The 16793-nt window shown below is 66.9% G+C and overlaps 2 protein-coding genes across 2 annotated transcripts; one reads left to right on the forward strand and one right to left on the reverse strand.

Moving 5' to 3' along the window:
• The first annotated feature begins 5619 nt into the window (after positions 1-5619).
• SLC35F6 (solute carrier family 35 member F6) lies at positions 5620-9803 on the forward strand. Its single transcript, XM_075086392.1, has 6 exons — positions 5620-5771; positions 7496-7568; positions 7637-7808; positions 8223-8435; positions 8639-8749; positions 8972-9803. Exons 1-6 carry the CDS (start codon positions 5695-5697, stop codon positions 9442-9444), a joined length of 1119 nt encoding a protein of 372 aa, XP_074942493.1. The 5' UTR covers positions 5620-5694; the 3' UTR covers positions 9445-9803.
• Positions 9804-10464: 661 nt separating this feature from the next.
• CLU (clusterin) lies at positions 10465-16321 on the reverse strand. The gene is given in 9 exon segments (XM_075086393.1): positions 10465-10650; positions 10889-11115; positions 11236-11349; positions 11947-12364; positions 12441-12611; positions 12769-12917; positions 14146-14171; positions 14173-14251; positions 16298-16321. Coding segments are annotated over 8 exon segments (1347 nt in total). The 5' UTR covers positions 14229-14251; positions 16298-16321.
• Between the last annotated feature and the right edge of the window lie 472 nt (positions 16322-16793).

Consider the following 16793-nt stretch of genomic DNA (forward strand, 5'->3'; position numbering starts at 1 on the left):
CTGGTCCTCCAGGCTCCCAGCCCTCTGCACGCCGCCGCCAACCTGCCCGGTGTGTGCACAGCCCCCTGGCACCGGGGCAGCTGGGGACAAGGTCACTGATGGGCTGGGGTGGACCTGCTGGGAGGCAGCCCTAGTCCACGAGAGACGTGGATATACTGGATAGAGTCCAGGGAAGGGCCGTGAAGATGGTGGACTGGAGCATCTCTCCTAGGAGGAAAGGCTGGGGGAGCTGCGGAGCAGAGAAGGCTCAGGGAGGTCTCACCATGGCTATAAATACCTAATGGAGGAAGAAGATGGAGCCAGGCTCTCCCAGTGGTGCCCAGTCACAGGATAAAAGGCTCAGCCACCTCCAGCGGGTCCCTCAGCACCACCGCCCGCTTTGGGGAAATGGGGCATCCTCTGGGGAGCAATGGGGACCCGCAGGGGCTGGGCCGTGCAGGCAGGTCCCTACTGCGGGCAGAGGATGCGCTGGGAGCTGGCACCCCCCCATGGCGGGGGGCTGAGAGGTGTCCCCTACAGAGCAGCCCCCAGTGGCAGCCCCAGGGAGCACCCAAGCCACCTCTCTCGCTGCCTCATCCCCTCCATCTGCGTGATTTTTTTTCCCCTCTCAAAGCATTTAAATTTTCCTTGTCAGCCGTAGCCCAAATATTTACAGTCCGCTGGAGCGACTTAAAATTCCTCCCCAGTATTAAGCAGCATGGCCGTGAGCGAGCGGCCCCGGGGGAGGCTTAGCCCCGGGTGACCGGGGCTCATCCTGCCACCTCCTCAAAGCCACGAGGAAGAGGAGTAGAAGGGGTGAAGAGTGAAGACTGCTAGCCCGGCCAAACAGGGGCCAGGTAGGGAGTGGGAAGTAGGTAGAGAATGGGGAAAATAGGGTTTTCCATGAGGAAAAAAAGAAGAAATGAAAACTCACACTGCTTTGGTTTCTAAAGGCATTTCAGTAAATAGGGGCTTAATTTAAAAAAAAAAACAAAAAAAAAACCACCTTATTAAATGTTTCTGTTTTCCTTCCCAGCTCATTAAACTGCAAAAAGCTCTGCTGGTGAGGGGGAAACCTTATATTTATTATCCCAACCTTTTCCCCACCCAATCCCATGTGTAGCCCCAACATCTCTATTGCCCTGCACCAGGATCCTTTGGATGCTGACGGCATCCCGAGGGAGCCGGGGGACTCGGGACCTCAAGGACATGCTGGAGGCCACCAATCCCTGTCCCCAGACTGCCTCCTTTATTGATCTGAATTTGGGGAGAGGCGCCAGGGAGGAACCCTGCGCCCGGCTGGATGGGGCTGTGGGATGGGAAGTGCCAGCGGCACCGGCTTGGGGACCCCGAGATGGTGGTGGGGACACTGGGGTGACCTGAGAGGTGGAGGGAACCCGCGGCAGCTGGTGGCTTTGTGCCATCCTCTGTGGCATGACATCACTCTGGGGTGACAGGGTGATGTCACTCCCCTCCTGACCTCGCCGGAGCAGCACCAGGGCTGCCTTTCCACCTCCTGCCTGCAGCCCAAAAATGGGGGTGCTCCAAGGAAGAGCCACCCCGTGCCTCGGCTGGCATCAGGGCTGGGTGCAGGTTTCCCCAGCATCGTGCGAGATGGTGATGAAGACACGGTGGAGGCAGGCAGGCCCACATCTGCCGGGGAGCGTCTCTGTGGGTGAGGGGGGTGTGCACGTGTGCCAACCTGCAGGGATGCATGCGTGCGGGAAGGAGACGCCACCGTCCCCACGCTGCCAGGCTGCCCCAGCTCCTCCTGGTCCCCAGCTGCAGAGTGCCCTGGGATGTCCCTAATGTCCCGTCTCCTCCCCCCTGGGGACCCCAGACAGCCCCACACGGGTGTCTGTGTGGGGCTTGCGCTGGGTGGCCACACACGTGCGTGTCGTGTGTCGTGCAGGGGACTTTGGAAGTCAGCGGCTCTGCCACCGCTCACCTGCACGTCCTTGGGACGCTCACCCATCCCAGGGCTAGAGGAGGGTCCCAGCATGGGGGGCCGTGGGGGGCCGTCCCCAGCTGTCCCATCCTCCCCATCCAGCCCGTAGCATCCCCGTGGGTGACACCGGCACGTGGCACGGTGCCCGCTGCCCGTGCAGACACATGGTTGGGCTCCTCCGGGCACGAGCTGCCCACAGCAGGAGGCTGCCTCCCCCGCCGTGCCCCCCGCCCGCCTGCCACCATCTTATCGCCCGGTATTTTCCATGGGCGAAGGCTGCGGGGAGGGACGGAGGAGGACGGGGGGTGTTTGTCTTAGAGCGAGGGGTGATGAGAAACGGCCACGCGCTCGGTGGCACCAAAGAAGGAGAAGTTGGTGGGGCCAGAAGAAGGCGGCCACATCCTGATTCCTTCGGCCTTTCCCTTTGGACATGGCCGAGCGGCTGCCAGGGGTCCCCACCGGGGGAGGGATCGGGATGCGCTTGGGGTGCTGCAGGCACGGGGGTCACCGGGGGTCCCGGAGGCAGATCCACAGCCCAAACAGCAGCAGGTGCCAGTGGCTGTTGGGTGTCCTGGTCCTGTGGGGTTTGGGGGAGCTGCTCTGCCCCAGCCCTGTGTTGGGAGGAGCCCCCTGCCATGAAGACACCAGAGCCAGCGCTCACTCCCTGCCACATCCCTCCCCAGGGATGCATTACAGTCCCCTCTGCATCCCATCCCTCCCCAGGGACATGTTTTGGTCCCCTTCCCGCAGCATGCCGGCGGGCAGCGAGGGCAGGAGGCGATGCCCATGCCTGCCCTGCCCCTGCGTGGCCACCCCAGCCGCAGGAAGGGTTAACTCAGATCAGCGCAGACAGCCTTGGCGAAGGCCCTTGGAGTGGGTTTTTCTCCCCCCGGCTGCCTCCCACGGGTCACGGCCGCTGGGGCTGACGTCGGATGGAAAAACAATTTATCTCCGGCTGGCGGGGAGGCCCGTGGGGGGGACAGCGGCAGAGCCCGCTGCCAGGTGTGGAGGGGCCCCCGGGCACCCCTCAGTTGGGGCAGTGTGGGACTGGGGGTCACAGGTGCGTGTCAAGGCCCCAGGGGCCAGGGCTGGCCCTGAATAGGGCTGAGGGGGGAACTGCCCCCCCCCCGCCCCTGAGAACCAGCCCCAGGGAGTTCGGGGGGGGGGGGGGGGGGGCTGGGAGGGCTGGAGGGGGTGCCCTGGGGCTGCGTTCATGAGAGAGGGTCCTGAGCCCCCTGGGGTGCTGCGGGGATGGCATCCCCACCCAGCCCAGCCATGGGTTAGCCCGGGAAGGGCAGCGTTAGGCTAGGCAAGTGTCAGCCCATGGCAAGATTTAGCCCAGGCAGGGCAGGGTTCAGCCCAGGCAGGGTTTAACCAAGGCAGGGTTTATTCCAGGCAAAGCAGGGTTTATCCCAGGCAGGGTTAGACCAGGCAGGGTTTAGCCCAACAGGGTTAGCCTAGACAGGGTTTACATCAGGCAGATAGGGTTTAGCCCAGGCAGGGTTTACCCGGCCAGGGTTAGCCCAGGCAAGACAGGGTGTAGCCCAAGTGGCGTTTAGCCTGGGCAGGGTTAACCCGGGGCGAGCAGCCCTGGAAGGCGAGCCCACCGGGGGGCTCCGAGCCCCCGGGGCGGCGGGAGCCGAAGCCTGCACCGCCGGCGCCATCTGCCGGCACGGGCGCGGCGGGACACGCGGGACAGGGACACCCGCGCGGGAACCGCGGGACTGCAAACCCGGCGGGCACCGGGGCACCGGGGACGGGGATCTGGGATGGCGGCGCGGCGATGCGGGGGGGACACACACCCCAAAGCAGGGGAACCGTCACACGGGGTCGGGGACAGGGACAGGGACAGGCAGCACAGGGACAGGCAGCACTGGGACAGGCAGCACTGGGACAGGCAGCACTAGGACAGGCAGCACTGGGACAGGCAGCACTGGGACAGGCAGCACTAGGACAGGCAGCACTGGGACAGGCAGCACAGGGACAGGCAGCACTAGGACAGGCAGCACTGGGACAGGCAGCACTGGGACAGGCAGCACAAGGACAGGCAGCACTGGGACAGGCAGCACTGGGACAGGCAGCACAAGGACAGGCAGCACTAGGACGGGCAGCACTGGGACAGGCAGCACTAGGACAGGCAGCACAAGGACAGGCAGCACTGGGACAGGCAGCACTGGGACAGGCAGCACTAGGACAGGTAGCACTTGGACGGGCAGCACAGGGACAGGCAGCACTAGGACGGGCAGCACTAGGACAGGCAGCACTAGGACGGGCAGCACAGGGACAGGCAGCACTAGGACAGGCAGCACTAGGACAGGCAGCACTGGGACAGGCAGCACTAGGACGGGCAGCACAGGGACAGGCAGCACTAGGACAGGCAGCACTGGGACAGGCAGCACTAGGACAGGCAGCACTAGGACAGGCAGCACTAGGACGGGCAGCACAGGGACAGGCAGCACTAGGACAGGCAGCACTGGGACAGGCAGCACTAGGACAGGCAGCACTGGGACAGGCAGCACTGGGACAGGCAGCACTGGGACAGGCAGCACTGGGACAGGCAGCACTAGGACAGGCAGCACAGGGACAGGCAGCACTAGGACGGGCAGCACTGGGACGGGCAGCACTGGGACAGGCAGCACTAGGACAGGCAGCACAAGGACAGGCAGCAGTGGTACAGGCAGCACAGGGACAGGCAGCCCGGGGACAGGCAGCACTGGGACAGGCAGCAGTGGTATAGGCAGCACAGGGACAGGCAGCACTGGGACAGGCAGCACTGGGACAGGCAGCACAAGGACAGGCAGCACTAGGACAGGCAGCACTGGGACAGGCAGCACTAGGACAGGCAGCACTGGGACATGCAGCACTGGGACAGGCAGCACAAGGACAGGCAGCACAGGGACAGGCAGCACTAGGACGGGCAGCACAGGGACGGGCAGCACAAGGACAGGCAGCACAAGGACAGGCAGCACTAGGACAGGCAGCACTGGGACAGGCAGCACAAGGACAGGCAGCACTAGGACAGGCAGCACTGGGACAGGCAGCACTAGGACAGGCAGCACTGGGACATGCAGCACTGGGACAGGCAGCACAAGGACAGGCAGCACAGGGACAGGCAGCACTAGGACGGGCAGCACAGGGACGGGCAGCACAAGGACAGGCAGCACAAGGACAGGCAGCACTAGGACAGGCAGCACTGGGACAGGCAGCACTAGGACAGGCAGCACAGGGACAGGCAGCCCGGGGACAGGCAGCCCGGGGACAGGCAGCACTGGGACAGGCAGCACTGGGACAGGCAGCACTAGGACAGGCAGCACAGGGACAGGCAGCACTGGGACAGGCAGCACTAGGACAGGCAGCCCAAGGATAAGCTGTCCTAGGCCGGGCCCCCGGAGCTGAGCGCGGCACGGCCGGAACGGAGGGCGTGGCCATTCGTGTATGTGGGCGTGGTTAGACACTGAGGGGGCGTGGTTTTAGCGTCTTTTTTTCCTCGGCTAGACTCCGGGGGCGGATCCACAATCATGATTGTGGGCGTGGTTATCCCTGAGGGGCGCGGCGGAGCTAGGCGGGGCGTGGTTTTGCTATGGGGGCGGGCCGCAGGGGCGTGGCGGTATCGTGGGGGCGTGACCGGAGGAGTGTGTTTGCGGCGGGGGCGTGGCGGAAGGCGTGGCTTTGCCGCCGGGGGCGGGGCGGGGGGCGGGGCGCCGCGGTGGGGCGGGGCGGTGTCGGCGCGGCCCCGGTGCAGGGCGGGAGGCGGCGGCGGGCCCGCCATGGCCTGGTCCCGGTACCAGCTGGGCCTGGCTGCCCTCATGCTGATAACCGGCTCCATCAACACCCTGGCGGCCAAGTGAGTCCTGCCTGGGCCGGGGGGGGGCCCACCCCCGGGATGGGCTGCGGCAGCGCCCCGGCCCCCCCAGCCCCTCCGCTCCCCCGGGAGTCCGGTTGGAGCCTGGGCTTCAGCCCCCCCCATCCCCTCCTCCATCCCAGGGTTGGGGGTCCCCCCCCAAAAAAAGCTCCAGGGGTCCCCTTGTGTGGCCTTGGGGACTGCTCCCCTCGGCCCCCTCCCCAGCCCCGTGCAAGGCTTGGGGGGCCAGGTCTGGGCTTTGGGGTGCCCCATTGGACTGGGGCTGCTGCTTCTTGGGGGGCCAGCTTCTGGTGATGGGGGGAAAAAGGGGGGCTGCACGGCCAGGGGAGCAGCGGGGGGGTCTCCAGCCCTCTTGTGGATGCTGCTATGGGGTGCAGGTGTCCCGGCGTGGGTGCTGTGCTCGGCCCTGGGGTGCCGTGGCGAGTGCTCCCCAGAACCAGGCTCGCTTCTGCACTCCAGCTCACCCCAAAAGCCAGGCAGCGGGCTGGACTGAGCCCCTTCCCACCGAGGGCACCCTGGGGTGCTCCTAGCCTTCGCAGCGAGGATGAGGATGGCGTTTCCAAGAGCTGCCCGCGCACGGCAGACCTGCCAGGCCGGCTCGTCCCGGCGCCGCCGGGCAGACGCGGAGGCGTCCGTGGGGTTTCAGGGGTGGCCAGGCTCCAGCTGGTCCCGGTGTCGCAGCAGATCGAGGTTCCTCGGATGGGGAAACTGAGGCAGAGAATCCCTCCGCGGCGCACATGGGAAGAGGGCAGAGCTGGGAGAAGGCACCGAGCTCCCCGCCGGCTCACGAGACCCGCGCGCGGCCGACAAAAGCCTCTTGCGAAACGCTGGCCCATGGCAAGGGGCTGACTCACGCCAAAATCTTGCTGGCCTGGCTGAAAAGCCCCTCGCCGAGCGGCGAAGAGTGGGCTGGGGATTGCCCCCGGTCTCTGCTCGCAGCCCGTTTACCCGAGCTCAGCAGGTCTGTGGCTGCTCGGCGTCAGCAAAAAGCAGCTGGAGTGGAGCTGGGTGCCTGCCTGCCTGTGTCAGGGTGCACCGCTGTGCTGGGGGGGTCCTGGGGACTGGCAGCTGGCCACCGAGGGGCTGGGGTCCCCTCCCAATGCACTGGGGTCCCTGAAGAGGGGAGATCCTTGCCAAAACGGGCCATGGGGACCTGTGCCACAGCCTGCGTTTATCCAGCGTTGCCCTCTGTACTGCCTGGAATACCCAAAAGAGGGGGTTTGTGCCCCGAAACCGTGGCTGGGGGTATGAGCAGTGGGAGCTGCTGCCCTCCCCCCAGCCTGCGATCCAGCGTCCTTTATGGGCTCTGTGTCCCTTAGCCCCCGAGTCTTCAAGGCTGGTGACATGGGGAGGGAGTTGGGGCGACCCCCCCCCCCCATGATGCCATCCTGGTCCCCCCGCCAGGAGACGGTGCTGCCCGGCGGGCTCCGGCCACACGCGCCGGCAGCGATGGGCGTGGGGACACCGGATCGCCAGGCTGTGCGACACGGTGGTGTCCATTTCCCTGCCTGTCGCTCAGGGCTGGGAGCCGGGCCAGGAGCAGGTCGGGCTGGCCGCGGCGGTGTCTCCTTCCCCACAGATGTCCCGTCCCCGGAGCTGTCACCTCAGGGAGCTGGTGGCCCAGAGGACAGCCCTGGGCTGGTTCTTGTGGGTCTTCTCCAGCCCCCCACACCCTCCCGCTCTAACCACCACCCTCTGCTTTGTAGGTGGGCCGATAATTTCAGCGCAGCCGGCTGCCGTGGGACGGAAGAGCACGGCTTCCAGCACCCCTTCCTGCAGGTGAGCCCCCTGCCTGGGGCAGGAGATGTGCCAGCAGGGCCAGCCCCCCTCACCCACCTCTCCCGCAGGCCGTCGGCATGTTCCTGGGTGAATTTTCCTGCCTGGGGGTGTTTTACCTGCTGGTGTGGAGAGATCGGCGGAGGCCGGAGCCCAGCATGGCCCCGTCGCAGCCCTTCAGCTCGCTGCTCTTCCTGCCCCCCGCCCTCTGCGACATGACCGGGACCAGCATCATGTACGTGGGTAAGTGCTGGGGATGGCGCCGCCGCCTCCGTCCCCCCTTCCCCAGACCTGGCTGTCCCTGGGGCCGGACTCGGCTGTCGGGCTGCAGGACTCCACGGCACGTTCGGTTTGGGGGGAGGACGGCCCCGAAGCCGGTTAGAGGTGTCTGACCAAACACTTCCCACCCATGCAGCGAGTTGTGGCAGGGCTCAGCAAGCCGTGCTGTTTGCGGGGCACAGGGTTCCTGTAGAGCTGGGTCTTGGCATGAGGTTCTCTGCTGCCGGCTCAAAGTAGGAGTGGGGGGACACAGCGTCGCTGCCCCTTCCTCCTGTTAATCACTCTTAATTACTGCAGCAGGCCGTTAAGCAGAGGGGTGGCAGCATTAGCTGGCTCCGGCAGCGTGCACGATTCACGGGTCGATCTCCCTCCCCGCAGCTTTGAACATGACCAGCGCCTCCAGCTTCCAGATGTTGCGAGGATCTGTCATCATCTTCACCGGGCTTCTCTCCGTGGCCTTCCTAGGCCGCAAGCTGGAGCTGAGCCAGTGGCTGGGCATCCTGGTCACCATCGTGGGGCTGGTGGTGGTGGGGCTGGCTGACCTGCACAGCTCCCACGACCAGAAACACAAGCTCAGCGAGGTGATAACTGGTACGTGGTAACCCTTGGGGGAGGCGGGACGGCCACGGCGGGGAACTAACTCCCCTCAGGGTGCATGCCTGGCTCTCCGGGCATGGCTCTGCCATGCTGCCCGTTGGTGGGCAGGGAGATGGGGGCTCAGCCTCCCCTTTGCCCCTCTCCCCCTTCTCTTTGCTCCTCTCCCCCTTCTCTTTGCCCCTCTCCCCTCCCCGCAGGCGACTTGCTCATCATCATGGCCCAGGTGATCGTCGCCATCCAGATGGTGCTGGAGGAGAAGTTTGTCTACAAGCACGACGTGCACCCACTGCGGGCCGTCGGCACCGAAGGTCTGTCGCGACATCAGCTCGGGGGGAGCTGAGCCCTCGAGGGGTGCCAGATCCTGCAAAAACCCAGCCCGGGAGGACTGCTTGTGCTGGGGGGGGGGCACAGGCTGCAAAAGGGGTGCTGCTGGCGGGGCTTGGGTCCCATGGGGCAGGGAGGGTTAGCAGACAGGCATCCCCGGGGGGGTGCTTGGAGCCAGCACCCATCTGACACCCACTTGCACCCAGGTTTTTTTGGCTTCGTCATCCTGGCCCTGCTGCTGGTGCCCATGTACTACATCCCGGCGGGCAGCTTCAGCGGGAACCCTCGGCGGACGCTGGAAGATGCCCTCGACGCCTTCTGCCAGATCGGCCACCAGCCCCTCATCGCCCTGGCCCTGCTGGGTAACATCAGCAGCATCGCCTTCTTCAACTTCGCCGGCATCAGCGTCACCAAGGAGATCAGTGCCACCACCCGCATGGTGCTGGACAGCCTCCGCACCCTCGTCATCTGGGCCGTCAGCCTGGCCGTGGGCTGGGAGACCTTCCACGGCCTGGAGATCTTGGGGTTTGGGGTGCTGCTCATGGGTGCTGCTCTCTACAACGGCCTGCACCGGCCCCTGCTCGCTCGCCTGCCCTGGCGCGTGGAGGAGCCCGCCGGGGTGGCCGAGCGGGAGGGTTTGCTGCGTGGGGAGAGCACGGCCATCAACAGCGCGAGCTGAGCCCCCGCCGCACCGCTCCGTGCCCGCCTTGGCCCCGGCGTTGAGTTCCCCAAATGATCTCTTCCCCTCCTGGGAGGGGATCAGCGTGGTGGTGACGCCGGCCACTCTCCTGCTGCTGTTTGCGGGACAAACCTCTGCCCTTGCCTCGCTGCGGGGGCTCCGGGAGGGGACGGTGAGGCTGTGCCTGCCCTTCCCGGTGGGAAGCGGACCCCCAGCCGGCTCTCCGGGGGGAGATTGGGGCCTCTGCCCCTATTCCCAAGGGGCTCTGGGGGGTGGGGGGTGGTGGGGCTGGGGTTGGGGCTGGCCCCACTGCTCCCTGACCTGCATTTCCCCCCGAATAAAGTGCCCGTGGCTCGCTCCCTGGGTGTCTGTGCTGGCTGGGAGGAGGGCCTGGGGGGCAGCGTGGGGTGCCGGCAGGGGTGGGGGCTGAGGGCTGACCCCCAGGGATCCCCGCTGGCCCCAGGGGCCATGCAGGACATGATCCTCGGTGTCCCCAAGGGAAGGAGAGGACCTGGACCTCTCACATGGGGTGGGGGAGAAGGCAGCAAGCTCCGGCATCCTTGGGCGGGGGGTTTCTGCCAGCCCAGGTTTGGGGGTGCTGGGTCCTGGCCCCTCCAGCTTGTGTCCTGTCCCACCCACCCCTCCCATTTCACAATATCCGATGAGCAGCACCGGACACAACGCAGCTGCTTTTTTGCAATGTTTATTTGCTTGGGGGGGGCGGGGGGGCGCGTCCCAAAGAGGCACAGGAGAGCACTGTCAGGGTGTTCGACTCTACCTTTATTTTCAGTTTGTTTGGGGCCCACGGTGGGGCCCCGGCAGCGGCAGGGGGGGGTGGGGGGGTGGCGTCCGACCCCCTGGGACGGGGATGGGGCAGCGGGGGGGGGCTTGCTGCGGCACGGCGGCGGCGCAGGAGCATCGCTCGGCTACTCTCTGCCAGAGGAAGGATGGGAGGGGGTGAGCTGTGGCATGGCCCCCCCCCTCCACCCCGCCAGGGGGATTGGGGGGTCCCGGGCTCACTCACATGGCGTTTTGCTTGTAGTGCTGAAGCGCCTGCTCGGCCACGATCTCCATGAAGCGGGGATCCTCCCAGGAGATGTCCCCGGGCACGGTGAGGGACAGCGGCTCCGCATCGAAAAGCTGCACCGTCACCTGCGTGTCGGGTGGGGCCGAGGGGTCCTCGAGGTTGGGAGTCTTGGAGAGGACCTGGATGGAGGGAGGGGGGGGCACACAAAGCAGGGAGAGGCGGGCTAGCCCCCGCGCCGGCCCCTCGCCCTGGCACGCGGCCCCGCGGCCGGCTATTGTGCCGAGAGGCGCCCAGGCGGGTGCACAATCGCCTCTTTCTCCCCCTGACCCACTTTCGGTGGCTGCCGGCCCTGCCGTGGTGGGGGAACCGTGGCGGGGGCGGGGGATAAAGCCCTCCGGCTGCGCCGGCGGGACTCACCGTGGTGACCTGGAGGAAGCCGTCGGTGCCTTGGGTGAGGTTGGCCAAGCGCGAGACCCAGCCGAACTGGCGGTTGAGCTGGTCCAGGAGGCTGGTGGTGTTGAGCATCTCGGCTTGGAAGGCGCGGAGGAGGTCGTCGTAGCGGCGGGTGAAGCGCTCGGCCAGGCGCAGGGCGTCCTCCAACTGCTCCCGCAGCTGGCTCTGGGCAGGGTCCGTCTGCCAGCAGTCTGCGAAGGGGTTTTGGGGGGGTATCAGGGGGTGCCGGGGCTCACCCCCAGCCCCAGTGCGTGTACCCCCTTGCATCTCCCGCCCTCCCCGAGCACGGTCCCCGTCCCGCCCCGTCTCACCCACGGAGAGGATCTCCCGGCATTTCTCGCACTCATCCCGCATCCGCAGGCAGCCCGCCGAGTTACGCCGGATCTCCCGACACACCATGCGCTCGTCGCTGAAGTTACGGGACTCTGTGGAGAGCCCAGCCCGGCCTCAGCACCCCAAAACCCCGCAGTGGTGGGGAGGGGGGCAGCGCCACAGACTCCCCAACCCTGGGGCAGAGCTGCGGGGCCAGCCCCGGCCAACACCCCGGGGTGCTGTGGAGGGACAGAAAAGTGCTTTTTCCGGGGCGTTTTGACCTGTCCAGCTATTTTTTTCCCCAAAGCAAAGCACTCCCTGCCAACCTCCGTTTCGAAATCCCCCTTTTTCCAGCCGCCAGAGCCGGCGCTGCGGCGGCAGACAGTGACGGCACCGGCGGCCGGGATGCAACCGGCGCTGCCTGCCCAAAACAAACACCTTCCCGGGACGGCAGCTGCTCCGGCAGCCAAGATTTAGGGAGGGGGAAAACCCGAAAACCACAACCAGGCTCTGCAAACAGTGGAGCTTGTGATTCTTGGGCTCCCGTGGGGATTCTCTGATGTGTCGTAGTAGGGTTGAGCTCATCCTCTTAAGTTAGTCACCCCGTAATAAGGAGGAGGGGTGGCACTGCCGGGAAGCCTGGCCGTAAACCTGCTGCTTTCAGCCAAATTGGGGAGCCCACAATACCCAGCCCAGGGCGAGCACCCTACCTGGGGCAAAGCCACCGAACGGGCGCTCCCAGCCGCCCTGTGCTTCCTCCAGCATCCTCTGCGTCATCTCGAAGAGCGGCTGGAAGAGGCGGTGGAAGCCGTGGTGGGGATGCTGGAAGAAGGGATGCAGATCCCGGGAAAACCTCTCGCTGCGCGGGGGGAAGTAGATGTGCTGGACGGGGGGGCGGAAAGCCTCGCGGAAACCACCGAAGGGTGCTCGGAAGAAGGGATACATGCGGCTGTAGACCTGGGTGCTGTCCTGGAAGATGTCATCCACCCCGTCCTCCAGCAACCCAAACCGTTCTTCCATGTCCTCGAACTGCCGCTCCTGCCGCTGGTCCCGCTCCAGCAGCGAGTCGATGCGCTCGCCGTTCACCCAGATGGAGAAGGGCGAGGAATGGTTGAGGAATTCCTCCAGCTGCCGGGCAGGGAAGCGGGATCAGGCCAAAATCCCATCCCACCTCAGCATCGCAGGGCGTTGAGGGACCACTCACCTGCCGTCCCACCAGCCCCGAGCCGCTGTGGCATGTGCGGGAGTAGAATCGCATGCAGGTGTGCTTGAGGCAGGGCTTGCACTCTTCCCAGAGCGCCAGCATCGTCTCGTTGCACACCTCCTGCTTCTCTGCCAGCTGCTGCTCCTTCTCCCGGGCTAGCTGCACCGCCTCCTGCAAGGCAGCCGCGTCCAGCCCCGAGGGTGTCCCCCTGCCCCCCGCACGCCTGGATCCAGGGCACGGCATCCCCCGAGCGCCTTGGATGCACCCAGACTGGCTGGGAACTCCGGGTACCAGGGCCGGAGCAACCACCCTCCTCATCCTCACTCACCTCCTTCCTCCTCTTGGTCTCCTCCAGCGTGTGCAGGATGGCCTGGTGGTCCTTACTGGTCTTGTCCATGAGGGTCTTCATCTGCTTCACACCGTTGATGGCATTTTCCACCTCCGTATCGATGTATTTGCTACCAGCTGCTGACATCTCTGGTGGGGGAGGGGGGAGGAAGAGCATCCCTCAGCTGGCTGCTCCCAAGGAGGCAGTGGGAGCCCCACCAGCGCACGCAAATATTTGTGGGTGCAGAGTCCTGTTTGCTCGCCAACAGCCCGATTCCACATCACAGAACTCAAGAAAAATGACCCAAAATTCTCACCTGGGCTGGGGCCGCGTCTACCCACCCACCACCCCCAATGATTGGGCAGCACTGCCCGTGAGGCCCGACTGCCCCCCCTGACTGGCCTCGCGCCGGGGCGGCCCTCGGGCTGTGCCGTTCCCCTACGGCCATCACCACTGCCTCATAGGGTGGCCGTGCCCGCACCGGCCCTTGCCCTCCCAGCCCAGGGCGATTCCTGGGGGCAGAATCTTCCTTTCCCCCCTCCCCCAAAAAAGCATCCAGCCTCAACCTTTGATCCCATCCCAGGGATGATGCCCCATGGCCCACTCCATCCAGCCCCCCCCAGGGACGATGCCCCATGGCCCCCTCCATCCAGCCCCCCCAGGGACGATGCCCCATGGCCCCTCCATCCAGCCCCCTCAGGGATGATGCCCCATGGCACCCCATCCAGCCCCCCAGGGACGATGCTCCATGGCCCCTCCATCCAGCCCCCTCAGGGATGATGCCCCATGGCCCCCTCCATCCAGCCCCCCAGGGACGATGCTCCATGGCCCCTTCCATCCAGCCCCCCCAGGGATGATGCCCCATGGCCCCTCCATCCAGCCCCCCCAGGGATGATGCTCCAGGCCCCCTCCATCCAGACCCCCGAGGGATGATGCCCCATGGCCCCCTCCATCCAGCCCCCCAGGGACGATGCCCCATGGCCCCCTCCATCCAGCCCCCCAGGGACGATGCCCCATGGCCCCCTCCATCCAGCCCCCCAGGGCTGATGCTCCAGGCCCCCTCCATCCAGCCACCCCCAGGGATGATGGTCTGGGTCCCCTCCAGCCCCTGCCACCCATGTATCCTATCCCTGGTCCTACACACACCCCCCATGGGCACAGCGCTCCCCCACTCTGCAGCCGGCCCGCTGGCTCCCCCAGCCCGCAGGGAACCCACCCCCCCCCCAATGAAATGCTGTGTCCCCCTAACCCGGCAGGTCCTGCGTCCTCCGCACCCAGCGCTGCCCCGGGCACGGTGCTGCCAGGCCCCCCCACCCCACGGCACCCATCCGGGCTGCACCCCACCCCCACCCCCCCACCGCACGGCCCCCCACTCACGCTTGAGCTCGCTGGGGGGGACGAGGCCTGGCCCCCTCCCAGGGGAGCAGGAGGCCGAGCAGCGGGAGCAGCAGCAGCGCCATGGTCCCGTCCCGGAGGCAGCTGCCTGCGCAGGCAAGAGTGGGGGCTCAGAGCAGGATCCAGCCCCCCCCGACACGAGACTCTGAGTCAGCAGCAGGGACCAGCCCCCACCCCACCCCCCCCGGAGCAGGATTTTGGGGACATAGCAATGGTTGAGCTAATGCCATGTAACCGGGGGGGTGCAGCCTGTACCCGGGAGGGGGTCCCTGGGTGGGGGGATCCCGCTCGAAGCCCTGGCTGGGGGGGCCGGGATGCGTGTGTGTGTGTCCCCCCGCCTGCCTGGAGGACAAACAAGCCCCAGGCCCGGGGCCAGGTGGGGCGGGCGGCCAAAACGGTGACCGGGCACGGATTTCCCCCCGCCGTGGGAGCCAGCGCTGCCTTTCTCCTCCCGTGGGCCCCCCCCCGAAGGGGCTGCAGAGGGGCTAGGGGTGGGGGGGGTGGCGGGGGCTGCAAAGCCAGGCCGGGGCTGGGCTCCTGCCAGCTGCGGGCAGGGGTAGGCACTGCCGGGAGGACCCGCTCCCCCGCCCCCAGAGAAGGGTGCTGTGCCCAAGGCACCCCCCAGCTCGGGGCCCCCCCCGGGTTGTGCAATAGCCCAGCTGCAGGGTGGCTACCAAACACACACACCCCCAGCCCCCCACCCCCAAAAAAAAAGTCAGATTGTGCAACCGGCCCAGCTGCAGCGGGGCTCTGGCCCCCCGCCCCCCCCCCCGCCCCGCTGCACTGGCCCGGTGCCCCGCAGCACTGCAGCACCATTGCAGCACCGGGTGCAGGTACCGCTGCACCCCCCTACCCAGTGCTGCCCCCCAAATAACGCCCCCCATCCCACCCCAGCTCCATCCCGCCTGCCCCAGGGCATTGTGGGAAACTCCTGCCTGATGGGATGAGCATCCGCCCGCTGCATCACCACCAGCAGCACCCCCCCCCCAGCAGGGCCCGGAGGGGCAGGGGGCACCCTGGGGTACACAGCCCCCACCTCTGCCCCACAGAGGGTCCCCCACACCCAGGGTGGCCGTGGCTCCCCCTTGGCATCCCCCTTGCACCCCCAAACTGGGCATGGAGCCCCATCCCTCCCATCCCAGTGCAACCCAAACAGGGCAGGGAACCCCTGGGTGCACCCTGGGGGACCCCTGTGTCGAAGGGAAGGGAAGGGAAGGGAAGGGAGGGGAAGGGAAGGGAAGGGAAGGGAAGGGAAGGGAAGGGAAGGGAAGGGAAGGGAAGGGAAGGGAAGGGAAGGGAAGGGAAGGGAAGGGAAGGGAAGGGAAGGGAAGGGAAGGGAAGGGAAAGGGAAGGGAAGGGAAGGGAAGGGAAGGGAAGGGAGGGAAGGGAAGGGAAGGGAAGGGAAGGGAAGGAAGGAAGGGAAGGGAAGGGAAGGGAAGGGAAGGGACCGTACCTGCGGTTGGCACCCCCAGCCGCCCTGGCGAGCTCCGCCGCGGCCGCCCGCCCCCGCCCGCCCCTATTTATCCGGGCCGCCGGCGCTGCGGGTCCGCCCCGCTCCAGCCCCGGAGCTTTCTGGAACCGGCGGGACCGGCCCCGGACCGGCCCGCCCCCCCCCCCCCCCCCAGTGCCCCCCCCCCCCCCCCTCCGTCCCGTCCCGTTCCTCCCCCTCCCGACCCGCCGGTGCGCGGCGCCCCGAGACTGCGGGGATGGGCGCGGTGCCACTCGGCACCGCCTCGCACCCCCCCCCCCCCCCACCCCCGCCGCGGGTGGGCATCGTCCTCCCCAGGGCGCCCCAAATATGGGTGCTGCAGTCTGTGGTGGGGATGTTAAACCTCGCAGGACACCGCGCACCCCATTAAATCCCCCTCCCCAGGGACCCCCTATTCCCCCTCCCCTGGGTGCTGAGGGCGGGGGGCTGGTGCGAACGGGGTATCTCCTTCCACGCGTGGCCGTGGACTTTGCGGGGGCTGCGTGGGACCCCTCCAATCCATCTCCCACCACCCCAAGAGCTGCAACACGGGGGAAACTGAGGCACCGCACACACCACACACCCCCGCTCCCGACCCCCCCCCCGGCTGCCCCCCCCACCCTGGGGCGCTAAAGAACCGGTTACCACCCAGTGCAAAAATGCAACCTTGTGAACTGGCGGAACTGGTTGGCGCCCCGCAAAGGGGCGGGGGCGGCGCGTAGGGGGCTGGGAGGTTGCAGACCCCCCCCTCCCCCCCCGCCCCACAGCACGGCAGGAGGAGGGAGCGGCCCACGGCCCCGTGGGACAGAACCCCCCCCCACCTCAGGAGCGCTCGGCAGCCCGGCTGCACCGCCCACTCGGGACGGGACGAGGTACGGGGGGGTGCGTGTGCTCCCGTGTGCGGGACACGCATGTGCGTGAGGGTGCAAGATCTTCCGGGACTGTCTAGGGGACGTGTCGGTGCATGTTCTCGTTCTCCCGGGACCGTGTGCGGGACACGCGTGTGCGTGGGGTGCAAAGTCTCCCGGGACCGTAGGTGGGATATGTGAGAGCATGGTCCCCCAGGACCGTGGGTGCCTGCTGTCCTGGGACTGTGGGACATGGGGTGCATGGTCCCCCGGGACTGTGGGTGGGACATGGGGTGCTGCTCTCCCCAAACCAT

The sequence above is a fragment of the Phalacrocorax aristotelis genome, chromosome 3 (assembly GCF_949628215.1).
Source record: "Phalacrocorax aristotelis chromosome 3, bGulAri2.1, whole genome shotgun sequence".
In the NCBI taxonomy this organism is placed as follows: Eukaryota; Metazoa; Chordata; class Aves; order Suliformes; family Phalacrocoracidae; genus Phalacrocorax; species Phalacrocorax aristotelis.

What these genes read in the sequence shown, in the direction of transcription:
- SLC35F6 (XM_075086392.1), top strand. Translation starts at nt 5,695, where the DNA reads ATGGCCTGGTCCCGGTACCAGCTGGGCCTGGCTGCCCTCATGCTGATA. An exon ending in ATCAACACCCTGGCGGCCAA is followed by an intron (nt 5,772 to 7,495) that starts GTGAGTCCTGCC and finishes TCTGCTTTGTAG; the next exon opens with GTGGGCCGATAATTTCAGCG. An exon ending in GCTCAGCGAGGTGATAACTG is followed by an intron (nt 8,436 to 8,638) that starts GTACGTGGTAAC and finishes CCCTCCCCGCAG; the next exon opens with GCGACTTGCTCATCATCATG.